This window comes from Urocampus carinirostris, chromosome 2 (genome assembly GCF_059441175.1).
Source record: "Urocampus carinirostris isolate Australia breed hairy pipefish chromosome 2, RoL_Ucar_1.0, whole genome shotgun sequence".
NCBI classification, from domain to species: Eukaryota; Metazoa; Chordata; class Actinopteri; order Syngnathiformes; family Syngnathidae; genus Urocampus; species Urocampus carinirostris.
In genome coordinates, this window is record NC_142350.1 from 52,904,365 (window position 1) to 52,927,091 (window position 22,727).

Here is a 22,727-nt window from a genome sequence, read left to right on the forward strand (position 1 = left end):
TGGGTTTTTCCAGCTTTAAAATCTCCACAGATGTTTGTGTCGCCAAACAGAGCCTTTCGGAAAGTGATGCTATTTACTCAAATACACAGGCAGACTAAAAAAAGGGTTGCACAGACTACGCCCCCTGTTCCACACTCCCACAAAATTGTGTGCACACACATGCAATAAGCCATAAGTGAGCCAGTCAAGCTTGGAGATCACACACAGTCACGCAAGGAACACTACTGTGGGATGTATGTGAAATATTTAGATGTATCAGAATATGACATATAGGAAAAGCTGAGGAAAAAAATAACACTGACCGGTAAGTGACTTCTTTGTGCTTCTTTCACTTGAATGCAAGACTTCCTATTCAGCATGTTGCTATAAATTAAGATATCATGTGCAGGCAATTAGTAGAGAGTGGTAATGATTCATATATGACGCTGCATGACTATGTTTGTGGTAAAATACAGTGAGGATAAGCTCCAAGTGAGACTCCACACTGTTAAATTTGATGTGCTGTGGTTCTGAAAGGATTGTGACTTTAAAATCGACCGACACATTTTATGTAGTTCTTTTAATTGAGGCTAATTGCATCACTTTTAATTTTTCCTAACGGTTGCTTGACAAAGATTTTTTTTTCAACGTGAAAAATTTAAATCATTTGCATCAATATTATTCCTTAAAATGTATTTCATGCACAATTCAAATATTATTGTTTCCAATATTTGTCATCACATATATTTTCTTACATTCAAAATTAATATACAGGTAACATTCAACTAGCAACAGCGATTCGGTTGACAGTCTATTTAGCACTACTTCTAATAATTAACCTGGTAATAACACAGTTGCAACATAGTCATGCCATGATAAATTGTTATTTTAGAAACACATATAAAACTCGGTGAACTTTTAGCTAAATACTAACTAAAAGTAGCTTTCCCCTTGAAAATGGTTGGCGACCCCTGGTATAGAACTATTTTTTAATAAACACCGTCACTTAGAATTTTGTTATCTGTGAATTACTTCAAAATTCACAAGTTTCTTTAATATGTTTAAAAGTAATGATTTATACATTTACATGGTAATAATGGTAACATAACCTCGCTTTACACTGACAATAGCGACGACCAGTTGATGAAGGTGCCGAGTCAGATCAGGAGGCTTCTCTTGCAACTAGTAAACACGGAAAACAGTACTATCTGTTTCATGTGGGGGAGAAAACCCCTCTGTGAATTGTCAACCATGACATTTGCCCTCTGTTTGTTATTTTCATTGTTGCCATTCATTTTTAGAATATTGTCAGTATGACAGTGAGGAAATATATGTATATATGTTTACATTACACAGTGCACACAAGTATCAATCTATTTGTATGGTCAACCGATCAAACAACACAACTTTCAGCGAGGATGGAAGATTCAATGTACTGTACTGTAACCTTTTTGGATAAAAACCAACTGTCCATGAGAGCTTACATTAACACAATGATAAGTACTTTTAACTCTGCCCCAGTGTCCTCTTACGGCCATTCATATAATACACATAAAACCATGCAACTGTGGATTATTGAGCTAATAGTTTGAGAGCGGTAACACTATCATCACACTATATTACAACTCACCCACCTTGACCAAAGCAACATGATACAATGTTTGTTTTTTAAACATTCAATTATCAACAAGCAGGTGCGGATAAGTGTTACAAGGAAAAATAATCATTCTTCATAGGTTTTGCTGTTCAAGTACATCCCAAACTTAATTTAAAAGACGACCGCCCCGGCTATCAAATCTCCATTCAGAGTACAAGGCCCAAAGGGAAACACAAACGGCAACGGTACATATTTTGCAAGTATGAAGCTATAACTCATCGCTGGTCACTTGCCCATAGACCAAAATAGAGAAGAGCAACTTTAGCTGATGGCGTCCTTCTCATGAGTAAACATGGTGACAACGGACAAGCGAGTCAACGCAAAGACGCCTGTTTGACACCGATCGGTACATTGAATTTCAACAAAAAGAGTTAGCATAAGGTTGCAGGACGGTCTGGAGAAAATCGAATGAGAAAACTCGGTCAACTATACACAGGAACTTTTTTGAGTTCTTAGCAAAATCCAACAAAAGGCTGGAATTAAAGCAGAGCGGTTGTTTTTGTTTAATAAGACAAGCAGGGAGCAGCATGGCTTATCTTCTCTGAGGCCCTGTTTGTTAGTTCAAAACTTCTCAGCATGTTTTCACATGGAAGTTGAAAGTCTGTTGCATTACAGTAAACCAGGGACTGCTCTAATGGACAATTGTAGTGGAATGCATGTGGCTTTAGGATGGCAAATGTGACGACCGAAATGATCTAGTCCTGAAACAGAGTGGACTATTTGTTCTCTGGCACTTAGAGCTGTGTATCGAGTTTCAGGTCTGCTGTTGATTATGTGAAATTAAACTACAGCTGTCATGGTGTCTATAAAAGGATAGTTTCAATCTTCAATGTCTTAACCCTGGTTTATAACAATATTCTGTTTCAGGTACAGCGACAAAAAAAGCTTGTAACGTTTCAGCTATTACCAGCTCTACCTACAGAAAATGTGTACAATTTTTAAATCAAGGCTATTGAATTGTGGAAGTCCTGGACTAAAAGGAACACATTGTTTTCGATTGTGGAGTTGATCTTCGTGTTCAACAAGTGGAACAGCAAATGTGGCAGTACAAAGGCATTTTTACTAAAGGAAATTCATTAGTTTCCACAAATGTGTCCGTGTACCTCTGTGTAAAGTTCATAACACAATTTCTGTCTTGAAACACCCAAAAAATAACACAATTTAAAAAAATATATGTTTGTTTTAAATTGTCCAGTGAGACACCAACCTCTCCGCATAATCTTGTTACACTTATTTCAACTTTGTTTATAAAACATGTAGGTTCTGTTTTTCTCTCGTGAGATTATAGATTATTGTTCATACTGCTCTGAGTGTCATCAAGTTAGATCTTTAACATGACCAGTTCATTACCTTCGAATCCATGAAAAAGGTTTCACAAGTGCCGTTGCGGTCCGTGTTGGTGAGCAAGTCCAGAGCTGGCTCATTAAAAGGACCAACATGCCGCAGGCTCCCTTAAGAGGCTAAAATCTCAGTGATTAGACGGACGAAAAAGTTTGTGAAGTTGGAGGACCAGCTGCACGGGGATATCTATTCAATTTAACAGATAACATAAAAACGTTTTGACAAGGACAAAGTTATTTGTTTGAGTAGTTGTGCATTAGGCCTTAATTATTCAGAACTGAAAAATGCATGACTAAAGTGATAAAGTCGATCTTCAGAGTTTAATAATAACAATGCCCTGTCACATTGACTATTGTGTTTCATAGGCTATTTTAATCTTGTGTTAAAGGGACTTAAAAAAAAAAAATTGAAATTGGCATCAGGCCCATAGTTGCCAAACTTACAAAGGAGCTGTGACAGAAGTTCGTTTTTTGTGTTAGTCACACTTCAAACTTTTGTTGGCAATGTAAACAAGGGTTTTATATCTTATACAGATGCTGGTTATACACAATATTCAAAAGTAGTAAAGTATAGCAATGTAAAAGATTTATGATAGACATTTTCTCAATGGACTGGTTAGAATTGGACTGACTAAGAATGAAACATTGTACCCCTGATCCGAGACTGGATGACTTTGGTGTACATTGGAACTCATCCAGGCACTGTTACGGCTAGAATATAACTTCAGAGGGTAGAACAGGCATACTGTAAAAGGTGCTAGTGAGAAACAGACCATTGTTTTTGTTATGATACTACTGGCTTTGTAACATAATTTTCACATGCTGATAGTACATATATATGATTACACCATTGAAAACAAACTAAAAACTGGAAAAAGTGTTAATTTTAAAAACAACATTAACGGGTACACCATGGATGGATAGGAGTGCTGATACTTTGACCCACAATAAAAAGTGCATCTTGTCAGAAGGAAGGAGCGGTCATAGCACCCGGAGACAAAGAAGCCAATATGACAGAGATTTGAACCCTCAAAAATATTGCTGAGACGCGACAGTGCCAACTGCTGGTAAAGGTAGCACACAGAACAAAAACATTCAAATTGCAGTTTGCAGAGGAAGCTTATTGTCACCTGGTTGTAAAGAACATTTTCAACGTGATCCAGATGTTCCAGGACAACTACTGCTGCGGACATCTCCAGATGAGATCTGATATGTAAAGAACAAAAAACAGTCTACCATTTTAGTAGTTAAAGAAACACATGTGAATGTCAAACTTTGAAATATGCAGGCTAAGCTTCATGAATGCTCAGTTCAGACTGCAGCCTTTAGGAAACTGCAGCCTGAAAGCCAAATACAACAAAGTGCCAGTGACCGGGGAAAGCAGTATGTTTATAGTGCTTATGAAGAAAAAGGAGGTGGGGGCTTGGCAGGTGATGGGGGAGACAGATCGGTTTTGATACTTACCAAAGTAGTAGCACATATACAAACAGGGACCACAACATAATAGGCTGTTAGACTTTTGAAATAACAGTTAGTAGTTTTTCTTCCAAAATCAATTACTGTTACAATTGTGTTTTAATACCACGCAAACCTTAGACCTCAGCCAATAAAAGGATAGTTTGTTCTTGAATGTTGTGATTTCTATGGATAGCATAACTCAGACAGCTATTGCAGATGCCGTTGCTTTACATTGGACCACGAGTTAAAAATCATTAGACTTTGTTCAAATGAATACTGTTTTCATGTGTCAATAATATCATAATGCTTGGCACCACAATGTCCAGGCAAGTCAGTGTTTGGGACTGTAGACTTCAGATTTTGGGATGACGAAGAAATGATAGATTACAAAAATAGATTGTGTGCAGACAGACTTCAGTTTTAGACTGTGTGTAAATTACTGTGTAATTTTCTATGTGGTGAAGACAATGGCGAGTGGTAGTACGGTAGTCAGGTGACAAAGGGAATTTCACCTCTTATGCAAAAAAGAAACCGTGTCTGAATAAAAACAGGATGTGGCTTAATGCCCGACAACACTATGCATTGTTTTACATGGTCTTTGGAGACTTCTCCACTGAATTGTATTTTCTTCAAAACTTTTTTACATTTTCAGATTTTTTTTAATCTTTTATTTCAAATTTTGCTTTATTTTACACGATGATACTAATGAACACATTTTAACAGTTGTACTGACCGTGGTCTTATTCTGTTTGTGCATATATTTTTTAGACACTAGTTGAAGAGGACTATTTTTATTCTATTAAAGTTTGAGGTGCTGCTGGCCTGCCGGTGGGGATGTCCAGAGCCCTGAGATCAGCATCTCGTTCTCGGAGCCACACAAGATCCCGGTCTCGATCACGCTCCAGATCTCGGTCCACTTCAAAGTCTCGAAGAAGTCACTCACAATCACGTTCAAGAAGACGTCGATACAGGTAGACCACCTTGATTACCATGACTTGTAACAACAAAACAAAAACTTGCCTTGGGGTGATAACATTCTATAGCCTTCCCCAGTGGATCTTGCCATTGTACATCTCTCCACTGATTGGTTAGCCCTGATTACCGGCAAGCATAGGGTCAAAAAGGATTTGAGTAGAACGCTCCTCCTCTGTTTGGCCCATGTGACACAGCTGGAGTGTAGAAGCAACTCACTGTCATTAAGTGTGCAGAGCAGCTCAGTGTGCTGCCTTGTGAAACGCTCGGTATTCCAATGAAAAAAAGAACGCGGTGAGTTTACTTTGCATTTTGCCAACTCTAAGTATCTCTTTCACATCTTTGTCTTTTTTGTTGCTGCTGGTTGGATGCGTTTGTTTATTTTGGCATACCAGCAAAGTTCATTTTAAGCTCATTCTCTTGTGGAAAGAATGAGAGTACAATGTCATGCATTGTTAAAGGTGATCTTAAAACATCTTAAACATTTTAAAACAGTTAAAGTATTGAGTTCTACAGAGTCTGAGACGTGAGAACGTAATGTCTCTACAAGACATGAAACATCCATGTACCAGAGGGGAGTCAAAAAATGTGCATTGCACACACAAACTGTGGAGATAACATTACAGGACTGTGGTCAGAAATTTGAAGAGTACTGTATATTTTTTGTTGAAGCTTGACTGGCGCACATGAGAGGAGCACCAGAGCCACCATGTGGAACATTGTGCCAGTACACAAAGTGTCGGAAGGAAAAACTTTAATAAAAAAGACAAAATCGTATGATCCAAGCTCAAATCCCTGAACAAATATTTCTTTACATTGTACAACTGCTAAAATCCAATTATTGGTACAAATTATCTTTGGTGCATAAGGTCAGGTGTACTGCTCAAGACCTCAAAAATAAAGTGTTTTTATTGTTCTTGCAGTTCTAGGTCACGGTCTCGCTCAAGATCTCAATCACCATTTTATAACCGCGACAAGAAATACCAGAGCAGCCGTGAGTTCCGGGGCTACCACCGTGGATTCCGGAGGCCATACAACTACCGAGGCAGAGGACGGGGCTACTTCTCACGTGGACAATACCAACGCGGTGGTGGCAGAGGAGGCGGGAGAGGCTACCATAATAGCAATAATAATTTTCGTAATAACTGGAAAGGCTTCAAGCAGAACCCCCAGAAGCTGCAAAAGCAGCAGCACCAAAACCAGTCCAGGGGTCAACCCTACCTCCAGAAATCCTCTGGAAGCCCCCCTCATCCTGGACCATCACATCACTCTGATCGATCCCTCACTCCATCATCCAAGCAATCACAGCATTCTAATGCTTCCTCTCACGGCTCATCTCCCAAAGCCTCTTTGGTTGGAAATCAGAACTCAAACAAAGTAATTGAGGAACGCTTGGGCTCCAAAGAGGCTCAGAAAGAAGAGTCAGATGGAGAGCAAATGGGAATGGGAAATGCCCAAAAATGTCAAAGTGATGGGTTAACTGAGGGGGGCTGGCAAGTCCTAACGGAATGCAACGGCAGTCCAACAAAAGCTAGTTCAGAGAGTCCTGCTGTCAATGTCCAAAACAGCCAAAACGAGGCTGGCACCACAATCCAGAACCCAAATGACACGAACAATGTTGTGTCCCATTGGCAGACGCTGTGTGTTGCACCCTCAAAAAACATTTTGTCACAGGAAACTCTCAACCAGATGCTTTCCAGCCTTGATATTTTTAAGAGCGAGGAATTCCCAAATGGAGACAAAACGGCCATCTCCATTGCTTTTAGAGAGTAAGAATGAATTTAAATAACTTATTTGCATGAAATGATTTGTTCTATCTAAAGTTATGTTCAATTTGTCTCTTTTGGTCTCTTTAACTGTTACCTTTAGGTTTCTGAAGGAACACAGTAAAAAAAATAAAGCCACCAATGAAAACAGGGGCACAGAGAAAAATACTGATGAGGAACAAGGCAATGGTCCAACACCTGCAGGGTTCACTGAGCCACCATCAAAGCACTACAAAGAAGAGCTGAATGCTAAAGTGCCTTTAAACCATCTACTAGAAGATTCTCCTCAGTCTGATACCGCAGAGGAAAACACGCTTCGCAAACCTCACTCAAAGTCACTAAACAAAGACAGGCAAGATGAGGACCCTAGCAACACAACCCCAAACATTCATATGTCCAGGGTGATGTTGGAAAAGTCTTTCAACAGATGGCAAAGTGTGGCCTCCTCACCAGGAGCCGACGATGAACCTGACGGGAAGGAAAGACACACAACTCATAAAACAGCTGCCATTGCCCGGCAGGAAATGCTGAAAACGTTTGAAGAACTCTGTGGCAAATCCAGCAATATATCTAAATCTACCTCCATGCCTCACACGCCACTGTCGATGAGAGCCTCTGCTAGGGAGATACTTACGATGACAGAAGAAGACTCACCAGTGCTGTCTGTAAGAAAACCTGAGATACATGTCAGAATGAATTTCCTTGGAGACAGCTTGATTGGGTAAACAATAATTTTCTTCTTTGGAGATTGTACTGTCAACCTTCTGCCACACCATTCATATTTGACTCATACCATCTTTTTTACCATGCTCAGCACTTCAGATACTTTGGCTCAGGAGCGACAAATGTCCCAGGACCTGGTGCAGTCCTCAAAGAGAGGCCAGGAGTTCCGCTCTATCTTTCAACATGTTCAGGCCACTCCAATGCAGAGAACTCCCTCTGAGCTGTTTGCTCAGCATATTGTGGCCATCCTGCACCATGTCAGAGGTCAGTTTTGGGAGAAATACACTCCAACCCACCTATTTCCAAATAATTTTTACAATAACACTATTTCACAGTGCCTGGCAAAGCAGTCTATTTGGTTTTGGGAGAAATACACTCCAACCCACCTATTTCCAAATAATTTTTACAATAACACTGTTTCACATTGCCTGGCAAAGCAGTCTATTTGATGGGTTGTTTTAGTGGTTAAAGAGAACTTAAAAAATTCTAAACTTCAAGTCCCACAATGATCTGGTGTATGGATATATCCCAGATGAGACAAACTAAGGATGCACACAGGCAATCATCTTACTTAAATGTGTAGACATTCACGTGTAACCGTAAAGTTATGCGACAAACCCAACTGTTGAAATTGGATTATTCACAGACGGACTCAGACCTTAATTTGGACTATTGTGCACGTAAACATGGCTTTAATTGGATTACTGTCAATATTCTGTTTCCAATTGGATTATCGCCTGAATGTAAATGTACCCAATGTTTAAAGTAATTTTTTTGTACTCTTAAGCAGTCACATTAAGACCCTTAACACAACACTGCTCAATTCATGTCTTTGTTTACACAGAACTTTGTCTTCATTGGTCAAAAGTGACCAGAGAGCAATTAACTTTTGATTGAGCTTTTTATGAACCAACACAAGCCCAACAGTCCCTTGTCTACAGACCCAGTTTGAAAAGGGATATTTTGTAGAGCAAAAGCCGAACACCATGGGTCAACCTCCGATTGACTTATTCCATAAAAATGGACATGTACATAATTCTATTGTTTCACTTGCAACCACGTTTTTCGTATGGGGAGTAAAATTAATGTATTCAATCTTCTTGCAGCTCAACATTTTGTATCGTGCCGGACGACTCTTAATGAGAGATTCACCATTTACAAAAGACAAGCTGCAGAAAGGGAGACCTTGAAGCGGAGAAAAAGCCCAGAAATTCACAGGTAGAGTCGCTCCGTGAGTGAATTACTCTCACCCTTCAGTGTGCTGTGGCTTCACCTCCTATTTTAAAAGCAATATTGAGGTATTTCACTCCTCTGTTCTACCTTAACAGTTGTTTGTTTTTGTTTTTTTGTTGGAGGTCAGTTATCCATTCGTCTGATGTTGTCGCCATAACTCAGTTTGGCAAACAAACCACACTGCACGTGCACCGTCTTAATGGTTTTGTTGTGTCGTCCCCTTGCAGGAGAATTGACCTGTCACCAAGTGCTTTTACGAAACACTCACAGGTTTTTGAGGCATTGAAAAGCTCAGAGGATGGCACTATCAAGGTGACTGAATATTTAGCAGTATGACGTATAAACAGGGCAAACAAAATGGCAAACCAGTGAGAAAGCCAGATGCCTTTAGAGTGCTGCCCTCCCATGAGTTGAATGACAATGTGGCGTTTTGACATTCTGTGTTGAGTTGGTTGTTGTGTTGGCCCAAGCCTAACCTGAGGCTAATGAGTAAGAGTAAAGTCAAAACGGGGATGCCACAGTACCCAAGCTGTTCAAGGGACTAATTGTCTTTGTAAGTATCAAAACAATGCAAATATTGAAAACGAATACGAAATTGCAAACTCTGCTTACAGTTTACATTTAGCATCAAACTCGGCAATTAAATTGTTCAAGTATTAACCTATAAACGATGAGCTTGTTTACTATTAGGAAAAACACAAGACTGGTTTCCCCTTTTGTGTGCAGAATTCAGATTCAGATATACTTTATTGTCATTTGTGTACACGTGTATACAGAACGAAATGTCGATACATCTGACCCGCAGTTTCCTTGAGCGTCAGCCGGGATAGATAAGTTTAACCATGTCTTTGTCAGAATTTTAGCGCAGCAGTTCGTCATCTCGCGGTTTGATGTTAGTTCCAGTTGTAATTCTTAAACATAATAAATCATTAGTGACTTGTTTGATTTGGATAATACATGACTGTCCTTGATCCAGATTTTATAATGTCTTTTACCTGAAAAGATTTCTGTTCAATAAGCAGCTTAAATTATAATTGTGATTTTGTTAAAGATGGTCAAGGTAAAACAAAACAAAACAAAAACACGGGCATAAATGAAATGAAATTTTCCCAAGCCCAACGAAAAATACGACAAGTTTTTCCTATTTACAAAGTTGTTGTTTGATTCATGTTTCCATTAAACTATTAAGTTTATCTTACAAATGATCTTTACAGATATAACAGCATCTGCATGTCTATTTAAAGTCTGTCCACGACACTGTGTCCTATTTTGCATTTCGCAGGATGTTGGGGAGAAAACAAAGGGTGACTCGTTAGACCTGCGCTTGGATATTGAAAGGCGCAAGAAATACCCTGGCCTCCAAAGAGGTTACAATCATGATGAGGTTTCTTCAGAAACTCAACAAGAGAAATTTGAAAAAAAGTTCTCAAATAAGTCAAAGTATGTTCTATGGCTTTATTTTTTGAGATTTTTCAATCAAACTGTGGTATAACATTGAAATGTGCACGTACCGTCTCCCCTGTAGGATCAGTGAGAATAAGTGCTCTCGCTCCAGGTCGTCCTCCTCATCCTCCTCCTCCTCAAAGTCTCATGTGGATGACTTGCCCGAACCAGAAGGGAAAAACGACAGCTTCAACAGGACCTCTGCTGAGAAACAAACAGGGTGGAGAGAATCTGTAGGTGTCATTTGTTTATTTTGTACTGCTTAAACTAAGGGAATATATACAATTAAAAAATATGTGCTATATGGCAGTGTTGAAGCTTTATTGTCAGTCAAAACTCAACTTGAGTTAAAGCAGTAAGCCTTCTAGTAAACAAATGAAACATAGAAAACAAGGAAATTATTTAAAATTATTGCATTATATCTATTATATATTATAAAGTACCTGCCTGGAAATGGACCATTGCATTACAGTACGCTCTCTTCTTACAAACCAATGTGAAACGTCTACATAATGTAAAGACTGTAGATAATTTCCTGTGGCGGAACACGTCAATACTGTATTCAACTGAATCGATTCATCACCAGGTTTCAGTTTGAGTCTCACAACTTCAATCTTGACCATTTGACGTTTCTATTCTAGCAAGTACAATTTTGTGGACGGAGCTGGAAGAGAAGCAACGACCAGACTGACTGCAATCCAGACATGGTAGTAGCACCCAAAAAACAAGACTGGGATCAGGAGAGTCCACCAAAGAGCAGAACATACTACTTAGTAAGACTTGTTTCTTCCCATATTGCTCTAAATTGTGTTGACAAATGAAAAACTTTCATGTATTTTTGTCTCTGAACATAGCACGATGAGAGAGACATTGAGGTTGAAGCCAGCAAGTGGATGGGCAACGGAAGGGAGCGAGGACACAGTGGACGAGGATTTTCACGCGGACGGGCAAGGTTTATCATACGGAAAGCCAACACTGGGGCGTCAGACACCACATGGGCCCAAAATAGGTCCCTGGTGAATGGAGAAAAAAGCGGCATGCTTGACGACCCTAAAGAACGAAACCAGAAAGATGGAAACACTTGAGCATCACTATCTGAAGAGATCGTTTAATGGGATCCTTTTTGAATCCGCTGGAATAAAAGACAATTTCCAGAGCTGTTACATCTGATTTAGCTTTCTGCGGGATGACTGACATTTAACTGACAGTCATTACATGGTACATAACTGTTTCACAAGCCTTGCTTTGGTGTAGTCTAGCTTCATAAAATACTATGTCGGAACCTTTTTTCTCAAAAGGCTTTGAAAACACCAAAGACTGCTTGAACTAGGGAAAAAAAATCCTTGAGGTACAGTTGGTATTTCAGAAAAAATATATATCTATACCTTCGACTGATTAAAGGTTATCCAAATAAACATGACTTAACTGTTGAAACAGCATGACACTTGATGTTTTTTTGTAGATTATAAGTATCAAACTTTCAAATCTACTAAGGGACCAAAGTGCAAAGGGTCATCAAAAAGTCAGGTCAACTATAAGATTCGCCGGATCTCGGCAATGGTGTAATGATAACTACTTTTATGACACTGTTTAAATGTTGAAATTCGGTTATCCAAATAAGGAGCTTGAGCTAATAGGGAAAGTCAATAGAATTATGTAAAATCTCAGAAATTGGTATTCATTGAGTATAATTTGCATTAGGTTAAGGTATATTTGTCAAGCCACTTATCACGTTAATAGCCAAATTTTTTAACCAATGAACTGTAACATTTACCGAGAAGTCAAGTATGAAGAATCTTGAAGGGTTTATTATAAATTGTTTGTCAGTTTTCTTCTACAACCATACACTGTTGTCCAAATATCAATAAGTACAATTTATGATATTTATAACTATTGTTTTTTTTTTTTTTTAGTTGATGAAAAGTCTACTTTTTTAAAATTGTGCAAATGTGACCCTCTTAAAAGAACTATTTGAAGAGTTAACCTGGTGTGCCTGCATGTGTCATAGTGAAACTCAATGGCTCTATACAAATCTATGTTCCATGGGTGTTTGTGTTTTTGAAAACTGGTTTATTAAATTGAAAACTGATGACAACACCGCTTAACTTTGTATTTCTTGTGTTGCCACACACGTCGTTTTAAACTTTTCACAACAAAATGAACCTCTAGTAGTGACATCTACATGAAATTGATAGTCGTGTCATAGATTCTTATTTTTGTCATGGTGTTGTTTTCTGACGAATGCATAAAAAAACTCATGGGAAGCTATTTAACATGGGTTACTTCCTTCATTATGTCATATACGTTGTATCACAGTAGTTCCTCCCAACTGTCACTATCTTCTATGTTTACCAAAATTAAGTAATTCTGCCTCAGTTCTTCCAGTTGTTTTTTTAACTATAAGCAAAAATCTGATATAATAGACAATGTACGATTTTATGGTCATGGCATGTTGATGCTTCATATCCTTTTGAACAAGCTGATAAGCACCTATAAGGTGACTTGGCCTAGCTGTACCATAGCAAACCTGCCCCACCTGTTTTTTTCTCAGCTTGTACGCAGACTTCCTAACTCCCTCCCTCCTTCCTTCCTTAAAACTCCACCCACCTTCTTCCTTGCTTTTAACCTGCAATGACAAGCCTCAGGAAATGCTGAATGTTAATGTTTGACGAGAGGGAAAAAAGTCAGGCAACAATAGCTTAAAACACACAACAGGCTAAGGGAGAAAAAGTTGGACGCCATGGGTGAGCATAACCCTCGAATTCTTTTGGAGATGGTGAAATACATTATTTTGTTTTGGTTTGCTAAGAATTAAAAATGCTGAGTTACAAACATTTTCTTTGAAAACAAATCTATATTTCTTAACTGAACTGTGTGTGTAGGTGAGAATCGACAGCACCTGTTAAGAACTTGTTTGAGAAGTTTAGCAAAACCTTCTAGAATATTGAAATTTTCTCCTGAAAGACAAATATATCTACCATCATGTAGTCTACAACATAACAAAGTTTGTTACTGAATATGCAATGTCACAACGTTATCAAGGGAATCCAATTACCTGCCCACTTGTTTCTTGCTTCCATAGAGGTTCTGGTGCTAATCAACTTTGAGGGCACCATGGGGGACGAGATTACAGTGCGGATGGGAGATGTTGTGAAAAATGTGAAAAAAGCCAGTGAGGAAGGCTGGTTGGAAGGCGAGGTGCGAGGGAAGCGAGGCATCTTCCCAGCCACATTTGTCAAGGTCCAATTGATTTCTCAAAGTGCTACACTCGAGATATTTCTTGGGTTATCTGCATTTACACAAACTTTTTGCTGTTTATTTGTGGGAATTTTGGAGGAGGTTCCTGTTGATTTGATGGGGGACAGCATGCGTGAACCAAGAAGCATCCGAACCAGTACGAATCTTAATCCTGAATAAATATGCCGTTCTTGTTGGCTGCAAAATAATCTTTCGTCTCTCCAGCAAAGAGGATGAAACAAGTAAGGACATGCAAGGTGGTGTTTTCTTACAACGCCGTGAACGAGGACGAGCTGACGTTGGTCGTCGGGGAGACGGTTGAAATCATAAGCGAGGTAAGGTTTAATCACTCGGAAGCTACAAATATCTGTGAGAATTGAATGCATAGATCAATCAGGGCAATACACTGACGTGCTCGTCAATGTCATGGTTCAGGTGCTGGTTGCCAGGTAAACGTGTGAGAGTAATTAAACCCCGAGGGTAATTAGTTTTGCTTGAGCGGGTAGAATGAGACCATTGGCAATAATCTGAAGAATGGCTAGTTTCCCTTGTTATATAACTCAGGTGTTACCTATATCTGTTCTATTTTCAATGTGACAGATTGAAGATGGATGGTGGATGGGCATGAAAAGTGGCAGAGTGGGTGCGTTTCCCTCCAACTTTGTCAGAGAGATCTTCGTCGCCCCTAAAGGTGCGTCAACAACTACTCAAAAATCATCTGGCGGACATTCCAAAAACATGCTTGACATTATTCTTTTGAGTTGGCAAGCATGTTTATTATAACAATTTAAAGTCAATCAATCTTAGCAACCGTTGTTTGACGTAACCCTTGTGAGGTGAATCCTTTGACAAACTCCTAGTCAGGGATTTGGAATGGCACACTAGCCTAAAGCGCATCGCTTACAAGTGTACAATGGTCAAAAGATTTAATGCCTATGGAGTTTGACATAGGTAAATTCCGGTAACAAACAATCACTGATGTATTGACAATAAATTGGTGACTGGAAAGCTAGACTATTTTATTTTGCGTTCCTTAATCACATAAAAATGTGTCAGAATGTGCTAAACCGATTTTCTCTCTGAAGATGGCAAACACAATGACAGCAAGGCCAGACCAAAGCTAAGTGATGCAGTCTTCAGTAAAGAGGTACGTGCAAAAATTATCAGACGGACCGCATCGCTCGCTCCATTTATGATGTTTGTATCTATTTTACAGATGTCTCAAAGAACAACAGTTCGCAGCAAATCAAAAAATGGTAGGCTACACAAATAAAACTAAAATGATGTTCAATGGGTTATATTTCTGTCTAAAGTAATAAAACAGCATCAAAAACTAGACTGACAAGTCTATTCATAGTCTTATGAGAAGACAAAAATTTGAAACTGGATTTGCTGTGGGTGAGGTCATCTATAATATGTGTAATGGATTTGACGTAGGTGTACTGTCACGTGTTGGGGGTTTTCCAGTGTTAAGCTCTATATTAGTACGCGACACGCTTGATGACAACTACACTTTTACGATTGATTTTTCTCTGCAATAATCACCTTTTTTAAATGAATAGGAATGCACATATTTGAATGAAGAAAGCTAAAAAAATTTAAAACCATCCTCGACTCTCCCCTGATCGAAAACAAAACAAAAATTATGCTCAATGTATTGCATCTTTTACAAACTTCAAGCTCGTTTTGATTGACATTGCCATTTAGTAAATGCAAATATGGTCAAAAGTAAACACAAAACCTGACAATGTTAACCAGGAAAAAATACATCTTTATCAAATATATTGAATTCAAATGATTATATTTCAAATACTAACTACTTGGTTTACAAGCATGGTTCAATGACTTATATATGAATATCGAATATACCAGTTCCATTTTAAAAAAAATTTGTAAATTATATTTTTGCATGTTAGTTTGCACACAAATATTTTTATTAGGGAAAAATTAAGCCATGCATAATATAACCAGTTACAGGATTGAAATATCTGAGACAAGTTGAAAACAACATATTTACCAACATGTTTAATCCCGTAAAATCAATGTGTGACGTGTAATCTTTCGTCTTCCCTCAGTGGTGGAATGTTGTCAAGTCATGTTCGATTACAAGGCCAAAGCGGAAGACGAGTTGGATTTGAAGATTGGGGATGTCGTCGTCATACTCAGAAAGGTTCAAGAACATCTGTTACGTTACATTCTTGATCGACGACATTCTGCTCGACTCGATGTGTCCATCTGTTTTAATGCTGTTGTTATTTTGTTAAAACCAGCCGAACCAGTTGAACCTTTCTAGAAAATCGCATGCCATAAGACACGTGAAAGCGTTGATGAATGTGTCATTCATGAGACATTTGAAAGATGTATTGTATATTTCAAGATAAGTTTGAATAATTTCAAATGGGGTTTTTGCTCTGTTTACCTCGTGCTATTACTATGTTATTGCCAGGATTATTGATGGAAGTAGGGTTAAATAGACTCAGCCAACTGCTAAAAAAAAATCATTTGAATAGAAAATCAGAATGACCCAGCACTGGTGAACTTTTTTCAGTACAACTATCCTTAGGTGTGGCTACCCGGTGCATGCTGGCACACTGATGGAGACCCCTGCATTAGGGGTTATCTAAAAAAGAACACTTTAGGTTTCATAAATAGCAAGGGTGTCTTTCGAGGTAAATCCCCTTTCCTTTTTTTTTTTGGGAAGGACACAGAAGATGACGGTTGGTGGGAGGGCGAGCTCAACGGACGCTGTGGATTTTTTCCTGATAACTTTGTGATGGTTATACCGCCGATCAACAGTCTGAAGGTAAATGAATCAAGTCAAGTCAAGTTCATTTGCACAGACCACAGATTTTTCCAAACCAGACTATTATTACATCATCCCCTGATCTAAAACCTACATGAGGGCAAGGAAAAACTCAAAGATCTCAACAAAAGCAAAATTGTATTTTAACGAAATATTACGACATCACATCTCCTATTAAACTGCTACCCTAGAAAACAAAACAAAGGAAAACATATCTGAAACAATTGGGAAATACTTTTACACCTTTATCTGCAACCTCAGTGGAAATGTTTAAATCTAAACTTAAAACTCACTTCTACTCCATTGCATACGAATAACCTACTCCTCTTGTCGGTTGAAAATAGTTTGTGTAATATAGTGTAACAATCTGTGAAGCCCTTTGAGACTCTTCGTGATTTAGGGCTATACAAATAAAAATGACTTGACTTGACTATTTTTTTCTCATTTAATATACAGTGGGACCTCGCTACTTCGCGGTTCGACGTTCGCGGCTTCAGAGCTTCGCGGTCTGTAATGGTTAAAAAAAATAAAAATAAAAAAAAATGTTTTTTTGTTTTTGTTTTTTGGAAGGGGCGTCGCTGCGTCGCAGATTTTCACTTTTTGCGGGGTTTTTCGGCGGAATGTCAGCGGACGCGTGATAAGGCGGCCGGCTGGATGGGACGTGACCCTAATAAGGATAAGCGGTGCAGATAATGAGATGAGATTTTTTTTTTTTTTGTTAAGGTGCGCCGCTACTTCGCGGATTTTCACTTATCGCGGGTGGTTTTGGTCCTCATTAACCGGGATAACAGAGGTCTTACTGTATTTAAGAAAAAAAGACTCTGAAATAATTTCATTTCTCTATAAATTTCTCCAAATTAGCAAATAATTGTAATAGATTGTTGCTACATTTGCATTACCACAGGCCATTAGTTGTCAGGTAAGCAAGGCTACAAAGAAGCTTTAGGGTTAGCAGTAGCAAACCCAGCAAGTACAACAATGCAGCTATAGGTAACTAGTTACTCAAAAAACAAATCACAGAGCACACTGAAAATGTATGATTAAATATTTTAGATCAGTTTTTTTATTTTGCTTTTTCTAAACAAAGGACACATTTGTGCATTGTTTTTCACCATTGTGGATGTTTTTGATAACTACCGCCCACTAATTGTGTTGGATAGTTACATAACTTCTGGCAAACGGAATGCACTCAAGTTTTTAGTAGTTTATCACAATGGGGTTAACTATAATTCGGTTTGGCAGCATGACAGCTGCATGTGCAACGCACAAAATAAGTGACGAGTGAAGGTTGACAACAGGGAAATTCGCATTTATCTAGTTGTGATTGACTATTTTTGCCTTTGGTTGTCAAGGTAACAAAGGCAGAGTGGCTAACATGAATGGAAGAAAGGTTATCCACCCTTACAAAATTGTGGATTAAACTTAGTCTATTTTGGCCACAAAAAGTTGACAAGTTTGGTGACATGCAGGAGGATTTCCTTGTATTTGTCCCAAAACGCCCTTTTTTTCGTATTAAACTCACTGCCAGGATGTAGTGACTCAGTTTTTCAGTCTTTTAAGAATTACTCACACAAAAAACTCCCTTACTGGAAAGTGTGTTTTCCCAAAAAGTAAATAAACACATATGTGGTAAATTGAATACACAAAGGACACACTGTACCAACTTGACGTTTGCTTTTTCTGCCTGTCCTGTGCTCCGCAGGATGGAAACGAGAACCGACCGCCGGCACGCAACATCATCAAGAAAGTCCCAGGTAGATATTTCAAAGCTTTAACTGGAAAAGTTCCTGTGACAAAATCAAAACTGAGTTTTTGCAGGGTTGCAAACTTAAAGCTAGGTTGGGCAGCTGCCTAAACTAAAGTTTTAAGTGTAACCATTGAAAACAGTGATGATTCTTCAAAGGGTTTTTAAATGTGATTGAAATATATATCTTAGAAACATATAATTTTGACCATAAACTCGTTTCGGCCTGGCCTTTACTTTGCTGATAGAACTCAACACATTTGGGAGCTTGGGGTTTGTGTTGAAGTATTTGCCGAGTAGAGCATTTCAACTGACTTAGTAAACATTAAAATCTAATTATGGCGAAACATCAGTTTCTAAAACAGCAAGGCTCGACATGGATATGTAAGGTATAATGTAGCTTTGAGCAGAAAGACATGGAAAGTACTGTCTTGGTTTTTTACACATAGGTATTTCATTCTGAAAAGTGTCCAAAGCATTAAAGACATGGCGAACCAGAGGTCACGTGACAGTTTAGGAGTCTTGCAAGGAAATGGGAGGGTGGAGGGTTGCAGAGGGCGGTAGGAGGACTTCTTGTCGCCAAAGTAATTTCTGTGTGGCACAAGTCGGGAGTTTCACACTCATATGCTTGAGAGGAAATGTGACTGCTCAAGGTGGTCTTCTTTGATTAAGACACATCGTCAACACTACCAGACGCTTCATGTAAGTGTTAAGCTCTCTTTGTTTTGGGGGTTATATTTAGGTTCAGATTGGTTGCATAGTGAACTAAAACTGATTGGATTGGAGGTTGATAGTGGTCCCTGGGGATAACTAATTATCCCCTAGATGTCGTCGTAACCCTTGGGAGTTTTTACTGCACTAACAGTTTAGGCCAGGTCTGTGCCTTGGCTGTTTTTCTAATTAAAACTGTGTGTTGAATTATAGCCATATATTATGGTTTATCAAACTGTTTTTTGCTCGCCGTTTCACAGCTCCTTTCAGTCTGAAGAATTTGAGCCTTTCAGTTGTGTAATATTAATTAGCCAATGGTAATGCAACCATTTGATGTGTTACATACATTGGAAGATGTCACTGATCCTGCATACTGAATAAAAAAAAAAAAAAATGTGCTGTTTGTTTTCTTTCCCCTACACAAAACAAAGAAAGTCAGTTTTGCCTTTAGTACCAATAGTAATTTTGATGTTTCTTTTGGCTATAAAATTTCATGTTTGGATAAATGCCTTTTCTTAGTTTTATTTAAAAAATCTTGGTTTTGGATTTAACTAATCTTGACTGTATTCAGAAAGTAATTATTTGCCATTCCTCAACATTTTTGATATTTTAAATCCATAAATGTGTGATATTATCATAATTATTTATAGTTGTTCTGATGGGATTTGTTTTGTGGATTGCATGTGTATAAATATTCCTCTTAAATGTAAAATAAGAAGTCTATCTTACTAACATATAGAAACATTTATTCACATATTCTATCTATTCTGGTTTTTGATAATGTCCTTGAACTGTTTTTCATTGCATGGTTTCTAAAGGTTTTACAATTTAACAGTCAACAAGCACTACCTTGTAAATGTTGCCCGGCTATCCTTATATTATTTGTTTATTTATTTTTTTATATTATTATATTTTTATTATTATTTAATATTATTATATTATATTATAAGTATTTTATTACATGTTTAACCTGGATTTCACCGTCTAATCTCGTAGCAAACAATGTACACTGTGTTGTAATCTAATCAATGACCATCAGGACAATTCTATTATATGTAAATTAATCCCAATTAGTATGCAGTTTGATTTTCTCTTCCTTTTTTTACAGAAAAAACAGAAGGCCCAGCCATGGACAAAGTGCCCCCTTCAACACCAAAAGGTGAGGCGCGTGACAAAATGCATACTCATTCAGAACAAAGGGGGAATGCATTTGAAATAACACAATGATGTTTTTCCCAGAAGAAAAACCCGAACTTAAGGATTTGCGAAGCAACCCCCCCTCCAAATTCAAGCTTCCTAGCATCAATAAACTCGGCCCTACTCAACTTAAAGACAAAGCCAATGATAGTTCTTCCAAGTAAGACATTCAACAATACCACTATTATTTTATTTTCTCACTCCTCATCAAAAACATTATGGATAAATGTCAAGCCCTCTTAAAAAAGTAAGTAAAGGTCAGACAGGCGATGCCCAGAATGCTCTTGTTTTTTGTGTTCACATTTTCCTTCGACTAGAATAATACCAGGATACCAGACCTTTAGCAGCAAACAGTAGAAAGCCTAAAATGAGTCAGAAAATGAACAAGAGTAGCCTTCTTCCGGTTTCCTGTGAGAAAATTCAAACAGACTTTGGAAACAAAAACAAAGCCTTCTCTCAAAATGGTTCCTTGAAGGTTGCTCTGAAGCATTATTTTTTTTTGCTTTAGAACATATAAAACACCATCCATTCATTCCCTATATCTCTCTTTGTTTTTTTTTTAATTCTATTTCACTTGGGAAGTAAGTACATCTTGGACTGGTTTCCGGCTAATTGCAGAACATTGAAATGAGCAGGAATTCTTCTAATTTGCATAATTTCCATCACATAGGTTCAAAACCTTTACTTCCTAAACGACAAGGTCATACCATAAGGTTGCTTTATCTGAAACTGCAAATCCTTCTGATAATAAACCTCACCTAGGACCTGAAATGTGAGGGCAGGGGAGAACTGAACTGTTGTGTGTCATTTTGAGTTTTAACCTTGCAGAGCCAATGGTGAAACATGCCAACAAACACCAAAATCCCCAGGGGAGAAAAAAGACATCCATTTCAATGGGGTGGAAACGGACAGTGACAAACTGAGTCACCCGACAGCCAACCGAGCCAAACCACCCCAGCGGAGACCACCCTCGGGTGCGGCTGTAGGAGCGCAGGTAAGAAAGACATACAACACATACGATGAATATGATTTGTTTTTCTGAGCTTGTGAATTAATCACTGATTCATACATGCCCTAACAGTGTAGATAATCATGTACTTTATTTTCCACACTAAAAGTCACACCAGATTATAAGGCGCATATTGGATTTAGTTCTGTGTTCTGACTCAAAAATCTCTCCCTTCTTCACCTGTGCATCAATAACCTTGCGATTTAATATGTATATGTACGTAAAAGAGCTTGTATGTATAGTTTTTTTGCTAAAACTTTCACCGTGAGAAACATAGCGTGATATTGAAACAAGCACTACTGCATTTTCGTTTCGTTTGTCATTACTACCACGGTTGGTTTAGTTGAAAAGTGTCTGCGCTCCCACCTACAAGAACCGGGTCAGATTCCTCTTCCATGCAATGTACTAGGTACTATTTTGGTCAGCGATGTTTATCGATGTATTTATCTTTGCACATACCATAAAGCCTCATGTAGTAACAAACACCTATAATTACTGCATGCATTTCAAATCTTATCCACCATATTCTGCGGTATATAAAGTGCACCGGGTTATAATCCACACTTTCAAAATTCTGTACGCGATACGGTCCATAAAATACACTTATCACGGCGACGCCTTTTTTGTACTTGTGCTGCTCTTTACTTTAAAAAAACAGTGGAACCACAAAGGCTGAACTAAACCAGTTCAAAGACGAGATGAAATATATTTGCAATGATATTTTTCAAAATCAAAACCATTGATTATTTTTCCCTATAGTCTCCAAATGACTCTGAACAAGAACAGACCCAGAAAGGCCAAACCGAAAAACTGCCCAGCTCCACAAAGGTGAAATACAATTCACACACTTCATTATGTATTTGAAACCAAGCCAGAAAACTAAAAATTGCATTTTTTAAAAAAAAATCAGGCTACAGAGCATCTCAAACCACAACCGGCAAAGGTAGACATTCGACCGAAAACACCGCCCCCTGCACGCCCAGCGCCTCCCAAGATGCAGTCGGAAGTCCAAAACGTGGCCAAAAAAGATGAGACGACGCTTGAGAGCTTGCTAATGGAGGTCAAGGATCTACAAACGGCTCTGGAGCTTCTGCAGAAGCGACACGAGTGAGTGCCAGCGCTAGGGATTGAGTGATATTACCATTTTTGTATGACACTTTTGCGATGATAATTGTGCCAATCTTAGGCTAAACATGTATTGTCCATAGAATAGATGTAAGATCGGGTCTAAAAAAAAATCCAGCCTGACCTGACCCAGCCCGCAACAAATTAACTCGATTTAAGGGACCGAGCCAGAAAAAAAACAAATTCGCATATTTTATTTTTGAGGACGAGGGAGAGGAGGGAGGAGGAAAAAAGTGTGACTTTCGCCGTTAAATGTGCACGCGCTGCCCACAAGCATATCAGCTGATTAGCACGCCGGCACTAGGGGGCAAAGAAAGGGAACCACGAAAA

The 22,727-nt window shown here is 38.5% G+C and overlaps 2 protein-coding genes and 1 long non-coding RNA gene across 4 annotated transcripts in view; 2 read left to right on the forward strand and 1 right to left on the reverse strand.

The window, feature by feature from the left end:
- Nucleotides 1-194: 194 nt before the first annotated feature.
- On the forward strand, nucleotides 195-12,645 carry thrap3a (thyroid hormone receptor associated protein 3a). 2 transcript variants are annotated; one of them, XM_088327064.1, is made up of 11 exons: nucleotides 195-304; nucleotides 5,240-5,405; nucleotides 6,330-7,175; nucleotides 7,276-7,893; nucleotides 7,987-8,159; nucleotides 9,002-9,113; nucleotides 9,356-9,440; nucleotides 10,411-10,568; nucleotides 10,654-10,804; nucleotides 11,213-11,344; nucleotides 11,426-12,645. In XM_088327064.1, exons 2-11 carry the CDS (start codon nucleotides 5,269-5,271, stop codon nucleotides 11,654-11,656), a joined length of 2,643 nt encoding a protein of 880 aa, XP_088183190.1. In that variant the 5' UTR covers nucleotides 195-304; nucleotides 5,240-5,268; the 3' UTR covers nucleotides 11,657-12,645. The 2 variants fall into 2 exon arrangements, with proteins under 2 accessions (XP_088183190.1, XP_088183191.1); XM_088327065.1 differs by having other exon boundaries at nucleotides 10,684-10,804.
- The window catches only part of LOC148372482 (uncharacterized), a 21,024-nt gene continuing 6,294 nt past the window's right edge, over nucleotides 7,998-22,727 (reverse strand). Inside the window, exons 2-3 of the long non-coding RNA XR_015849541.1 lie at nucleotides 10,640-10,772; nucleotides 7,998-8,143 (exon numbers count right to left, since the gene is read on the reverse strand). This is a non-coding gene — a long non-coding RNA (uncharacterized LOC148372482). The remainder of the gene's footprint in view (nucleotides 8,144-10,639; nucleotides 10,773-22,727) is intronic.
- mnmip1 (manchette microtubule inner protein 1) overlaps nucleotides 13,139-22,727 on the forward strand; it is a 12,529-nt gene continuing 2,940 nt past the window's right edge. Inside the window, exons 1-15 of the mRNA XM_088327063.1 lie at nucleotides 13,139-13,315; nucleotides 13,654-13,811; nucleotides 13,908-13,965; nucleotides 14,034-14,143; nucleotides 14,409-14,499; nucleotides 14,894-14,955; nucleotides 15,025-15,064; nucleotides 15,884-15,978; nucleotides 16,510-16,611; nucleotides 18,314-18,365; nucleotides 20,175-20,225; nucleotides 20,306-20,423; nucleotides 21,092-21,257; nucleotides 22,032-22,100; nucleotides 22,183-22,379. Of these exons, the coding sequence (XP_088183189.1) occupies nucleotides 13,312-13,315; nucleotides 13,654-13,811; nucleotides 13,908-13,965; nucleotides 14,034-14,143; nucleotides 14,409-14,499; nucleotides 14,894-14,955; nucleotides 15,025-15,064; nucleotides 15,884-15,978; nucleotides 16,510-16,611; nucleotides 18,314-18,365; nucleotides 20,175-20,225; nucleotides 20,306-20,423; nucleotides 21,092-21,257; nucleotides 22,032-22,100; nucleotides 22,183-22,379 (1,373 nt within the window). The 5' untranslated portion in view covers nucleotides 13,139-13,311. The remainder of the gene's footprint in view (nucleotides 13,316-13,653; nucleotides 13,812-13,907; nucleotides 13,966-14,033; nucleotides 14,144-14,408; nucleotides 14,500-14,893; nucleotides 14,956-15,024; nucleotides 15,065-15,883; nucleotides 15,979-16,509; nucleotides 16,612-18,313; nucleotides 18,366-20,174; nucleotides 20,226-20,305; nucleotides 20,424-21,091; nucleotides 21,258-22,031; nucleotides 22,101-22,182; nucleotides 22,380-22,727) is intronic.

Excerpts from the sequence above, each read along its gene's own strand:
- thrap3a (XM_088327064.1), top strand. The coding sequence starts at position 5,269 with ATGTCCAGAGCCCTGAGATCAGCATCTCGTTCTCGGAGCCACACAAGA. Across the intron at positions 5,406-6,329 it reads TCAAGAAGACGTCGATACAG|TTCTAGGTCACGGTCTCGCT; the intron begins GTAGACCACCTT and ends TTGTTCTTGCAG. Across the intron at positions 8,160-9,001 it reads CATCCTGCACCATGTCAGAG|CTCAACATTTTGTATCGTGC; the intron begins GTCAGTTTTGGG and ends ATCTTCTTGCAG.